This window comes from Alligator mississippiensis, chromosome 1, assembly GCF_030867095.1.
Source record: "Alligator mississippiensis isolate rAllMis1 chromosome 1, rAllMis1, whole genome shotgun sequence".
Classification (NCBI taxonomy): Eukaryota; Metazoa; Chordata; order Crocodylia; family Alligatoridae; genus Alligator; species Alligator mississippiensis.
In genome coordinates this window covers 464,847,955-464,861,754 of record NC_081824.1, presented here as the reverse complement: position 1 = coordinate 464,861,754, position 13,800 = coordinate 464,847,955, and the positions used below count along the sequence as shown (strand labels likewise).

At 46.4% G+C, this 13,800-nt stretch overlaps 1 protein-coding gene across 3 annotated transcripts in view; it reads right to left on the bottom strand.

The window, feature by feature from the left end:
• Window positions 1–8,455: 8,455 nt before the first annotated feature.
• NARS2 (asparaginyl-tRNA synthetase 2, mitochondrial) overlaps window positions 8,456–13,800 on the bottom strand; it is a 78,865-nt gene continuing 73,520 nt past the window's right edge. For all 3 annotated transcript variants that reach the window (XM_014606601.3, XM_019493597.2, XM_019493596.2), the window contains one exon: window positions 8,456–9,718. In XM_014606601.3, coding sequence (XP_014462087.2) covers window positions 9,574–9,718 — 145 coding nt within the window. In that variant the 3' untranslated portion in view covers window positions 8,456–9,573. The remainder of the gene's footprint in view (window positions 9,719–13,800) is intronic.

The following is a 13,800-nucleotide window of genomic DNA, read 5'->3' as shown; positions in this document are numbered from 1 at the left end:
GCCACATTTTGCAGATTCCAGGGCTTATGATTTTTTATTTTTTTTTAAGAAAGACAAAAATAGATTTCAGATACTGGGAGATGTGACAGACTGAAGCTGGAGGTAGACACATTCAAACTAGAGCTAGGGCCCACATTTTAAATGGTGCTAGGGATGTGACATAGAAATCATTGGGTGAAATACTCTGGTTTGCGTCACATCAGGATCAGAAGAGATGATCAAAACTGTCCCTTTCCACCTTAAAATCTATGAGCTTGGTACCTCTGTTTCTGGGTGTCCAACATGACTCACCTTAACTGAATGCAAGTAAGGGCTCAGTACACCCCCAAAAACGAGTCCCTTCATGATGGGCACCCAAAAAACAGAGGCACAAAAATGGCTATTCATCTTTTTTTCAAATTAAGGCCTCGTTCTTGAGAAGAAGCTGGGCATTCAGATGCTTCTCTGAAAAAATGTACTTCTGTCCATCTTACGTGCTGCCCTACAACTTCACACCAGCAAGTCAGTCTGAACACTAAAGAAGCCACTTAGACTGCCATTAGTCACAGAATAATTAATTGGTAACACACAGCAACTGCATAACGATCTTCACTCATAAACCTCTGAGTGATGGAGACAGTTAGTATCACCATGCCTGTCTTACAGGATGGCAAACCAAGGCACAGAGAGGCCAAGCAACTTGCTCAAGGTCACATCACACAGCAGTCAGTAGCAGAGGCCAAGTCTCCAGACTCCTTGCCCTATGCTGTAGATCCCTTGTAGCTGAGTAGGAGGCCTGCATACACATATCTCTTTTTGGTCAGATGGACCTTTTTGAGTTTCCAATGGTCTATAAAACAAATGTTTAATTATCCTTTAGCTCTGGGGAGGGTTCAGCATGATCTGTTGTCATCATCTAGGATAGCAGCTTGCATTTAAAGACCCAAATCAGGGATCAGAGCCATGTGATGAAAAGCCCCACGGAGTTTACAGTCTAATCCTGCTATGCAAGTAATTAAAGAGGTTCATTACAAAACATGTGCACGTGGTTGGTTTGACAGCTGAATCCCTATACACCCACAAGTCACCATAAAATGTAATAGGATTTGAAAGCGCTGCCCATCTCATCTACAGCCACCTCTTGAACAAGGGTCTTACATGTGACTTGCACTAATTTTGAAGTGGCTAAGATCTGTAGACTCATAAGGGGATGGGGTGGGTCACTCTTCCCACCTGATAATGGTCAGAGACAGACATGAGAAGAATTGGGTAGCATGCAGCCAAATTTGCAAGCAGGTGTGTAGAGACCCTCATCAATGCCGATGTCAAGCAGGCATGTTGTTGAGCGTTTGAACACAGCCGGTAACCATTTGTATCTGGCAAGAGTGTTCCAAAGTGTGTACCAGAGCTTCTCTCTCACAGCCCTCCCAAGCCTAACACAAGACCTAGCACATCATCCAGCACAGGCGTGCTAAAAGCTCTGCAAAATTAAGATACTTTGGTCAGATTTTCAGCTGGCTTCGGTGATCTATTCTACACTGATTGCCACCAGCTGAGGATCAGCCCCTGGGCAACTTCACTGGGAGAAAAGTGCTCTGAGCTCAGGGAGAGGAGCACTCTGACTTTCTAGCCCTCCCTGTGATTCTGTTTCCCTTCATAGCCTCAGGCAAGTCACTTAGCATGTCCCTGACATCACCTGCACTAGCATTTTGCTTCAGTTTCTCCGCTGTTGTCTGAAGACTTCCAGTGCAGCCAGGGTTTGAATTACACTTTGACTTGATGAGGGGAGGGGGGGGTTGCAAAAAAAATAAATTAAAACAGTTCATTGATTAACAAGTCCACCTAAGTGAAGGAGCAGTCCAATCGGAGACCTCCTAATTTATGATTTTCAAATTTTACAGGGGGCTCTCGGCACTTATGGGGGGGGCTGAGCCCCCCCCTGCCGGAGTTCCCCCTTAATCTGCACCCTGAGTACAGCTGCACCAAAGCTAGAGGGAGCAGACAGGCCACTAGTTTTTAAGCTGTCTAGACTTGCTCTAAGCCAATATAACTACTGACAGCTGGCCTTCAGCACCGATTCCACCAGCACAGTTGCAGCGCCGCTAATACAATGCTCTAAGATGCAGGGAAAAATGCTATTGTGCATGGACCTTTGTCTTGGTAAAACATGCCTGACAACTCTACCTCCTATCAAGGCATCTAGTTTAACAACAACACTAAGCACTTCAGCTAGGCTTAGCATCTTCAAAGGGCTCCACGGACATTGCCTAATTAACACTCAAAATCCGTGGAAGTGTTATTCTACAGCCCTTGCTTCTCTAGAATGGGATTATGCTTTTCTGTGGCTTTAAATGCCACCTGGCTTGAAAATCAGAGTAGATTCTAAAAAGTCAACAAAGAGACTTCAGCAAGGAGGCTGGTGACTCAGACCCAGTTACAGCAACCAGCGTTGCAACTTCACTACGGACAGAAGTGACAATTTTCACCGGATCTGGCCACAGAAAGCAGTTTATAGCTGTGACCAAACACAAGTGCACAGCTGCAAAGAGCTGCAAAAATGGCTGAACCGGTGAAAAACTGACCTCTCATTGCATGAGGTATGGGATAAAGACATTTCAAAATATAGTGTCTTTTGTAACTTGTGTCTGCAGAGCTCCCAGCCTTTGGTGTTTTCAGAATGGGAGGGAGAAAAAGGAGCAGAAGGAGTTGAATGTTTTCAGCCTCCACGCTGGGAGCTGCACTTCTGTCAGCACCCAATTTTATGACTGGTTAGTTACTATCAGGGTGTCAAAAATATGCCTTTTTCCTCCATCTCAAACCCTACTTCCTGTCTTTTCCCTAGTGAAGATGAGGCCTAATGGGCTGGAAGAGTAAACTCCTGGCCAGTTTGACACTTCCTTAAAATGCAGAATCAGATAAATTAACCCAGGCCCAATGTACCTGCAGACTGAGACCAGCGCTATCATCCCAGCCAGTATCATCTCTTTGTTTTCTGTCTTAGTATCTGTCTGCTGTCACTTGTACTACACTTATGTTAAACCAGACCAGTTACAAACATTGTACATCACTTCTAAGGGAGAAAACGAGGGTTACCATATGTCTGGATTTTCCTGGATATGTCCTCTTTTTGGGCTCTCTGATTTCCATCCAGGTGTTTTTCTGAAATCTGAATAAATGTCCAGGATTTTGCTCTGCTCCACTGGTGGGAACAGGGGGAGGGCTATTGGAGGCAGGGGGCACCATGTGCATCTGCAGGCGCACATGCAGGTGGCTGGCATACAGCTTGGCAGGGTGGTGGGAGCAGCTTTGGCAGCTGGATGCAGTTAAGTCTATGGGGGTTGGAGGGCTTAGGGACCGAGGGGGGGAGCAGGTGCCTGCTGGCACTGGGGGATGGTGTCCATGCTCTAGGGCTACGGCAGGGTACAGGGATAGGGGGGAAGTGCCTGCCCCTGCAGGAGCAGAAGGGGGTTAGGGGGCGCTTTGGGGGATCTACATAGCCAGGCTAGTGCCCGTGGTCACAGGGGAAGGTCACCTGGGAGATGCTGCCCACGGGGTGGGAGAGAGGCATAGCCCGGCCACCTAGTGCAGTGCAGGAACCCCAGCCCAGAGCACGGGGTGCCGCAGGCCTCTCCTTCTCCCTCCAGCCTATGCTGGGGCTGGACTTGCTCTACTGCTGTGAACAAGGTACTCGCCTGGACCTCAGCTGATGTTTGTTCAGTTCTTGGCTCTGCCACAGATTTCCTTTTAAACAGGGACAGTTATGATCCTCAAGTCTCACCCCTTGAATTTCACCCAATAATTTCTGAATCAAGCCAATAACAACATCCGGTTGAGGTATTGCATGTCTTTTAGCAAGGCATCTTTTTCCCACGCTTCCTTTGCTTTGTCTAGTTTGACAGAAAAGACCATCACTTTCCTGGTTGTCAGCACAGTGCCTAACACAACGGACCCCCAATCTCTGACGCAGCGTCTAGGCACAACTGTGCTGCATGAAGTGACAATCACAAAACACGGAGGGAACGCAATGTCTGGGAGCTCCAGGTCAGACCCGCTCTTAGACCAGCGCTGAAAATACTGTGGAACATTTCTGCAAAAGTGCGTGCACCTCCTGACCATCTGCATCACCGAAGGTAACATCACAATCCTTCAAAAGGGCACTGCTTTGCAATTGCCAAAAAAACCAGAACAATGCTTCACCATCAAGAAGTAACAATATCTCATTTTTTGTGCCTTTCATAGCTTTGGCTAGGTCTGAGAATATGACAACACAGAGTGTTTACATAAAATATCTCCTTTTCCTGCTCCAGACCTGTTTCCAAAGGAGAGGCAAAGACTACAGTGACAACCAATATTAGTTTTAATGGCACAGAAGCCTCTTTTACTGTTTGTCTGCCTTTCACAAACACCTACCCTTTGCTTTAGACACCCCTTGATAATTCTTAAACCCACATGAAAACAGATCATCACTCTTGCAATCCTGCTCCCACAACCACCCAGCAGGCAAAACCATCTGTGAGATCTCCCCATCACAGCCTTATCACTGTGGAAAACAAATGGGTTTTGATGGTCTGTAACTTAGACCAAGCAGGGAAGTATGTGCCAAAGCAATGCATCTTGTTAGCTGCCCCCCAAGGGCTTGAGTGCAGCCTGCCCTGTCAATGGGTGGCATGGGGTGCAAGCTCCCTGGGGCAGGGACGGTGTCTGCTCCACATTTGTACAGCACCTGTCACAATGAAGATCTGGTCTGTGACTGGGGCTTCCAGATGCTGCCCCTACACATAAATACATGAGTGAATTAAGATGAGAAGGCAACTTTTCTGGTAAGTAAGCTCCAAGCCATTAAGTCCCCTAAAATTTTCAGGGGGGGGGGGAAAGCTCTCCCCCCACCAAATTTAAAATGGAGTTTTCCAAGATCCTCCCCTGGATTGTATGAAAAAAACACAATAGCGCCATCTCTACACCTGTCCCAATCATGATTTCAGCATTCTTGAAAATACCTGCCTTTACTGAGAACCCCAGTGAAGTTTAGTATATAGCTGCTCAAAGTTCATAGCCTTATTTTTACACCATTAACTCCTCTCCCAAGGTTTCTAACCAAGCAAACCTTGGGGCCAAGTAATCAGACAGATCAGTGCTACCCCTCCAGACCCTGCACTGCTGTCAAACCTGAGGAGTAGCAATACTGATTTGTCCTGCTCACTGGTTTGCTTTTTAACACTTTGATTGCAATCACTAACTCAGCTGGAGATCCGGGACTCGGAGACCAGCGCCTTTCCTCCTCTGTGCAAACACCTCCAGCTTAACCTCCACATTCAGGTTAAAAACCAATTCCAAGGTGTAAATAATAAAGACGCTCTTACTTGGAAAAGCAGTAAAGTCGTATCTTGCTGCAGCCAGTAAATGAAGGCAGGTTTTAAAGGAAAATACTGCAAGGGAACAATGCAATCAGTTCCAAGAGATTCTCAGCGCGTTTCCCTGACTATAAAGGCAACAGGAACGGCCTCCCCGACTCTCTAGATTAACTTCCTTTCTTTCTGAGATATGAGATGCGAAGGAAATGCATGACATTCCACATGGAAATCCCAGGGAAAACAGGTCACATGCCTTGGCAATACCCACTAGCATTATGTATGCTGCACAAGATGACCAACACCATACTTGGCAGGGGGAAAACTCTGGCACTCGCTCTAATGGCAAATCAATGTGTAATGGAGTAAGCCTCCATGACGATGAAAGCTGTGCTCTCTGCAACTCCTGAATGCGTAGGAGCAAGTCATAACATCGGCCCTAGCAACACCACCATACGAGCCCCAGCCCCGGTCACAGGCTTCCTTCTTCAGCTTGCATAGATATACACTGTGGATTGCCCCAAAGCTCAACCAAGCTCTTCCTCTACCTTGCAACCCCCAGCCTTCACCTCTCCCAAATTTATTCATCATTAGAGATGGCTCCAACCACTTCCCGAGGCAGTCAGGCCTATGATCCAGGCACTGCTGCTTCTCCCTACAACCTATTTAACCTGGTCCTGCCTGCAGTCTTGTGCAGGGATAGAAGTGCAGGCTGGAAGGCATCTCCCGCTCTCACAGACAATAATCTCTTGAGGCCCTCAGCATCACATGCCTTGACAAATATCGCCGCCTCCTTTCTGGCTGCTCCAGTGCCAACCATGCTGCAAACGCAGTGAAAAAGCGGCTGTCAGGATTTTCCTGTCTGGCTCATTCTGAACATGCCCTCACACTATTTTCCTGGCATCCTCCACCAGCTCCATATCCTCCACCTCAAGTACAAGTTCCTTGTCTTTGTCTTTAACTACTTAGCCCCCAATCTACAAACTTGCTGTCTACCAAGCGCCGCCTTCACATTGCCACCGCCAGCAGCCCAACACCTGTTAAATGCCAACCAGCAAACTCAGATTTTCCTTCCGACCGAGCATGGGGGACCAATCTTTTCCCAGATGTTAGAAGTTAGGGGCTGGAAGGGACCGTACAAGATCATTGGGTCCGGCCCCTCATGGAAAGGCCCTCTTTCTATTCAGTTCACTCAGTGACTGCAACTGTGGTAGTCTGGTCATTTTGTAATGACCTTGGCAAAGATCCCTCAGGAGGCTACTGAGCAATGTGCCAGGCAGGGAGATGTTTGGTGACAGGCCCCCTTTTCACATCTCCAAAGGAGCAATTACAAAACATAACTGTGGGTCCAAAACCCCATGTAGTCAACAGAAATCCCCGAATCAACATTAAACACGACAAGATGACATGGGGAATTCTGATATACAAAGGACTCTTCAATGCCCAGCAAGGGACACTGGCTTTGTGGCACTTATCTGTATGGCCACGGTCCCCACGAGCCCGAGTCAGGAATCTCACCTCCATACTCAGTACAGCCACTGCCAGTGTTACACTGTGACACACACACCGGCAACATCCAAGCATGGGTGACATTATCAGTGTGATACTACCCAATCACCACTTTTAATTTCTCTTTCACCTGCTTTGGGCTGTTTTGCATCCATTTTACAATTTGCACCAGGGCCTTTAACATGAATACCCAATGGTTTGGAGGTGTTTTTTTTTTCATGTACTATTCATTTGGCAGCAAACCAGAGACACGGTGCAAGTTTTCCAGTAATTAATTTGCATGGTTATTTTCCTAGGATCTTTGAACATGTATCTACCAACTGCCTCTCTCTCAATGCAGTGGCAGGGTATTGGTGGTATCCTCATCTCTCCTGCAATTGCCTTATGGCATGTGGTATTTCAGGGGTCTGCAGGCCATAGCTGACCTCTGATGCTATGTAATTTGGCTCATGGGTCTCCCCACAGACCCTGCGAGGAGCTCCGCAATCCATTGCCCTGCTAGATCTGATGAGCACGGTGGTGCAGGATCCAATCCTGGCATGCAGGGGCTGGGCAAGGGCCCGATCCCAGCCTGGCAAGGGTGGTAGAGCCACCAAAACCTGATCCCAGGCAGGTGGAGGCAGCATGGAGCCCCGCACTGCTCCCACCCAGCCAAGATCAGGCCCCATACTGCCTCCACCCGGTCAGAGCCTGATCCAGCCCATGGTCCAGCCCTGCGCCATTCATCTGGCCTGCGTAGTCAAAATCTGTGAGCACCACTGTGGGGGAACATTCTTGGTGTTTTGGCTATTGTGCCTTGCAGTTGTATGAGAGGAAGCAGCAATTTGGGGGAAATCCCTTAGTTAAGTGGTTGCCTGCAAATGCAGGGGACTGGATACAATGGGCCAGGAGACCCTTCCCATCCTATGTTGCCATGTTCCTACATAAATTAAAGATAAACCTTCCCTCAGAGCACTCACAGGTTCAGAGGATGACCCTGTCTGGAAGACCAGAGGGACATGTCCCCACCTTGCAACTTTTGAACCTTGAATTCAACTGTCAGCTCAGCCTTTTTTTTTGTGTGACCCTGGACCAGTCTCTTAACCTGTCCGTAGTTCCCATGTGTAACATGGGGATGACTGTTCTCCTACACCACGCAAGGCTGTTGGGGAATGCTAACGGCTGCAAGAGTTCAGCTCCTGCAGAGAAGAAAACAATTATCTCATAAGGCTGCAGCTTGTGTTAGCTGCAGGGCATTTTCGAAATGTGGGTAAATCTTGTTTGGCCAACTGAAGGGGTAATACTTCCTCCAGAAACATTTCAAAGCATGTGCTGGCTTCTGAGCCCCAGATACACTCCCACTTCACAGAACACTTTTTTCTTCCCATGCAAATGCATTCTCCTTAAGACAGCATGTGCGGCTCGGCTCTTCCACGCTCTGCCTCTCTGGGTGTGGTGCAAAGTGAAGCAAACATTGTTGGGAACAGTGAATCCAGGATCTGTGCAAGCGACCAGACTCAATAATCTTTGAGGTCCCTTTTAATTCTGATTCTCTGAAGGATACAGATGCAGGCTTGTCTGAAGAAATCACCGTGATGATGAATGCTGTAATATTATGACAAAAGAAACTGCAGGGGAAAAAAGACTACCATGCTTCTTTATTGTTGGCTCATAAAAGCTAAATCATCCATGCTGTCTTCCCACAGTTAATATATAAAAAGACACTTTTCCTTGCAAGGCTGAGCTGATAAGTGTACACTTTCCAATATAAGCCTAGACTTGATTTTAATAAGGGAAGAATCTTTACAAATGGCTATTTCATAAGAGCCTACGTGTCACAGTGAAGGACACTACTTAGCAATTCTCTGCCGTTCCATCTTCAAAGCACTGTACAGACATTTAATTAGTACTCAAAGCCTCCTGTCTCTCAGTCCTGTGCGTGGGTCACACCCCCTTATTAATGTCTTGCATTATAAAAACAGCATTACCCAACAATGCTTATTGATTATAGTTGTGACCTGTGTTACTCCCACGAAGAATTTAACTCTTCACTTAAGTAGGGCTCATTAATTTATCTGAAGTGCTTTGCTTTGAAGATTTAAATTGCTGTATAACTAATACGAAGCCAGAGTAGGATTCAAAGTTTCTCAAAGAGCAGTAATACTCCTAAATGCCCTCTATTTAGTTTTGATACCTTTTATTACACCAACTAAGAAATAGCAAAAAAAAAAATCAAAATGTTTTTCTGAAAGCTTTCCAGCACACTTGCCTTTCCTCAGGCTCAGGGAAAATTAAAGATGGCAAAAAGTCCCCACAGGTAGAAAACAAGCTTCATTTAATTATGAAGGTACAGCTTCATAAATGATTCATGAAAGTGCACCTTTGTCCTCTGTACAAAAATGAAGTTTATTTTTTACCTATGGGGACTTTTTACCATCTTCAATTTGCCCTGAGCCTGAGAAAGGGCAGGTGTGCCTGAAAGCTTGCAGAAAAACACATATTTTTTGCAACTCCTTAGTTGGTCTAATAAAAGGTCTCATCTCTGAACCAAAAGTTCTAGAGTTTTGCATTTCTTTTAGTCTCAGACCAACACAGCTACCAAATTCACCCCCTCCATTCAATTCACCACAAGTTTTTCAGGGTTTTTTAATAATAAAAAAAAATGTTTTTTTTTTCTTCAATAACATACTTCATTCTATGCACACACATTATATATACACAAAAATACACCACCAAAGTTTTGGTGGCCGCTACTGGGCTACAACAGACAGGAGTGAGGAAACCTCGGGAAAGGCATGACGTCTTTGATATTGCTAATGCCCAGGATGCACTGCAGGTAGCGCTCAAACCCCATGCCGAAGCCTCCATGAGGGATGGATCCAAACTTCCGGAGATCTAGGTACCTGTAATTTAAACAGACAGTCACATTCACAATGCGTTACGCTGAGATAATTAAAGAGATGCTTTGTATTCAAGGCTTTTCCATTTAATTACTTTCCCTGACCCCAGCCTTGGTGAGGGCTCCACCATGGATTTCTGCTACCGCGGCTATATGGGCTGGCAGTGTTGAGAGACGACAGCCACAGCTGAGATGGACGAAACCTCTCACACCAACCAGGAATATCTCCCTGCTTTGGTTGAGACAGTTTTGCTTATGGGGGTGGTTTTACTCTATAGCTTTGCTGCTATAGCTGTGCCCACCCCAGGAATGCATTGCTGGGTGATAAAGTACTCATCCTATACTGGTCAAGAGCCTTCTGGAGCAGACATGGCTTCAGACTCTTGCAACATCAGAAATGTGTGTTGCAAGTGAAGAAAAACCCCTAATAGACTCATTCCATCCTTCCCCTGGAGGTGCTGAATTAGCATGATAGTAGCAGCTTTAGTTTTCTGTCTAGTCTATTTTTAAATGTCCTAAAGCGATGCGGTTTCAATAATTTCCTTGGAAGACTATTCTGCTGTCTGATGGGTCTCACTATTAAGAGAGTCCTTCTGACGTGTACCTTAGCATCTTCCTTTGCAGAAGGCAGAACAGAAGGCAGAACTGACTTGTATTACCGCTCTAGCACATCTACTTCAAAAACATCTCAGACACTCTGGTGAGTAGGGCTGGCAGAAATAATCCACTAATTTATTCAGTAATAAGCAAATGAAAATCATCTGGGTGGTGGGCAAATATTCTGATTGCTTTTAGAATGAAAATTGGGTTCGAGTAGTGTTGAAGTGCTGCTGTAGCTGGGATGGTCCAGGAAGTATGCGAGCAGCAAGTATTTTTTGTAGGTGGTATCTTTTATTGGACCAACTGCAAAGCTAGGATAGACCTAGACAAGATCTGGGGATCACAGTATGCTTCCTCAGCTTTGTTCTTTTTCTTCTTTTTGCAAATAACATTTGCTTTCCACAGAAAATTTTCATGCCAAGGCCAAAAAACTCCCCAAACAAATAAAACGGGTGGGCTCTAGGACTGTAGACGTAGATGGGTGCTGGGACTACACGGGAGATGTAGTTTTGTTTCTTCCTGGCCTGTTTTTTGCAGCTAAGTTTCCCCCATGATGCACGATGGGCCATGCATTATTTCCCCTCAACATTTCGTTTTTAGCATGAATTTGGGGGGTTTTCACAGTTTTGCTAAAAAAAAAATAAAAAAATCAACATTTTCCATAGGAAAAAATTCCAACCAGTTCTCCTCAATTTGTTTAGGTCACACCATTGTTCTGCTGGAGAGGAAAGTAAATGCAAAATCAAGGGAGGGGGGCCTAGTGCTATATATCCAGGCATTCATTCTTTGATCGGATGGATTAAAGAAAACAAACATGCCAATTCTTAAACAAGCAAGCTTTTCTATAGCGCTAGGGCTTGCTTTTCAAAAGGCTAAGGGCCAAATTCTGGCTTACAGGCTTTCAGTAGAGCTACTCATATGCTTAAATGGTTTACTGGACTACAGCCTAAATTATACCATTACAAAGCCAAAGTAATTCCACTGATTGATCTCTGCCTCCAATACAGATATCCATATTCACACCCCATCCTTTAAGAAGGCTGTTAGGCAATTAGGTTTTCAGACTCAGACAAGCGGACAGTTTGTATTTAAGACTGCTGGCGTATTATTTTTTTCCTAGGAACTCATTAGCAACAGCAGCATTCCCAAACTGATCCTTGAATACCATAAATAAAATAGTCCTCAAGGGGTTTTCTATCCTCTTCCATTTCCACCCAAAAATGTACTTGCCTCCACTCTCAAACTGCAGCATTGGAGGTTGGCCTGGGACTCGCATGGGCAAGGCACGCTTGGCTGGGCAGGTGGGATGGGGCTGTGGGCAGGTAGGGAGCAGCGTCTGGGAGCAGGATGGGTGGGCGGGAGCCAGGATCATGGCATGGTGACAGCACAGAACTGGCACCCGTCACAGGGACGTGCAGGCAGCCAGTTGCAGCTTTGCCCTGGGTCCTGACTCTGGGCTATCACTGCCCTGCAATTCCAGCCCCTGCCCATCCATCCTGCTCCTGGATGCCGCTCCCCCCAATCCAGGCCCATCTGCCCAGTTGTGTGTGTCCTGCCTGCAGGGGCCCTGGGCTGATTTCCATGAAGACCCTGCCTGCCTGCTCTGTCCAGTGCCCCAGCAGTGGGTGCAGGGCAGACATCCCGGGGTACCTGGCAGGGGGGCCAGGTCTGGCAGCAACAGCAGCAGAGACACTAACAGTGGCAGCTGGGGAGAGTAAGCTATCACCACGGGGGCTGCCGCACTCCTACCACACTGGGCCAGGTTGGCACCCTCCCCTAGCCTCACCTGGAAAAACTCATTGAAACTCCTTAAGCGGCCCTCCAGTCCAAATAATTGCCCACCCCTGTTTTGGACCCAGAGGCTGGTTCCTTGCATTGACTGGAGAAGGTTAAGAGAGCAAAGAGAAAGAGCCCACAGATGCTAAGTGCATTGCCTCTACATAGCTCCCAGCCCAGCCCAGAGATACTTGGCATAGATACAAGCCTTCCACGGCTGAAAAACAATAATTTGCTATCAAAGAGCAAGTTGGTGGTGTATTTTATTTGTAGATCACCGAGCCAAACTGTAGCCATTTGGGCTGAACCCAGATCCCAATAAAGCTAATGGAAAGCTCCCACTGATTTTTAAAGCTTTTGGATCACATCTTTTAAAACTTTCTGATGACTTACAGGTGCAGCTCTTCCTTTCCCCACATCTTTCTGTAGAAGCACTAGAAAATGCTCCTTGAGTTTTTCTTCATTCACCTACCTGGTATATTTTTCACCTTACAAACAGCCATAGGCTCCTCCAGCTGTCTCTTGTTGGGACTAACGCATGGTGCTTGACGGAAAAATTGAACTCTCCCCCTGCACCTGATGGATTGTGCAATGTTTTGCCACGAAGAGAAATCTCTCTTCATGACCCCAGCTGGCAATAAGTTTATGCCCTGGAGCTGGAGGGTTGATAGCCTTTGTAACCTCCGAGTCTTGCTAAGCTATGTGCTGCAACAACATCCCCTGGCAGCGAAATCCAGGAGTTCATTATCCGCCAAGTTGAAAAAGCATTTCCTTTCATCCCTTTAGAAACCTCCATCCTTTTATCTTCATCAAGAGCCCTCGCACCGCATTGCAAGGCAGTGTGAATAGGAGCCATGTCTTGGCTGCCGTTCACTGCTGAATGTGCTCGGGCTTCCTCTGTCTGCTTTCCAAACAAAATAACCCAAGCCCTTTTTATTTAACTCTTTGCTTATACAGAAATCTCCTCAACCTTGGCTAGGGAAAATGAGGCTGAAAGAACAGTGGCTGTGCACTCTGTGAGCCTGGACATCCAACCAGGAGAACATGAAATAAATGAAAGTAGAATCAAAAAGACACCAGGCTTCAAAATAACAAACTCTGAGACAGATCGTTTCAATGACTGGCCCAGATTCTGGAGGGGGGACATTAGTACAAAGAACCGTGTTGCTTAAGGTATACGAGGGGTATATTGATTTTGTTTTCCTCACTGGAAAAAGCGTCAAATCCTTGGATTGATCAGTGGAGGCCTCAGATAACCTCGACTATACAGCTAATTTCTATGCTGTTCAGGGTGACATTTAGGTACAGAAAGACAGACTAGAGAATCATAATGCTGATCATCTTGGCCATAAAAATGTACATATCTCTCAGGTAACAAACATATGATGCTGCTATTTCCTGATGCCAGGTATAACCTCTACTCTGAGTTCATACATCATCTCCTGCAGTACAGAGACAACCAGGTCCGAATGGCCAAGCTTCTCCCTACTGGCACTCACCGAACTCAGGAGGAAAACTCCCCTCGACTGGCCTTGCAGCTGGCCCTAAATCCTGATCTGGTTCTGAGGCTAACCTTCTGAGCTTCCCCATCTAGAAAATGGGGTGATGGGACTTCCCCCTCTGGAGAGGTGTTGTGGGCTTAACATCTGCATTGCACTCGGAGGTGCCCTATCAATACTGCTATTGGCCACTGAGAGGAAATGATGGATG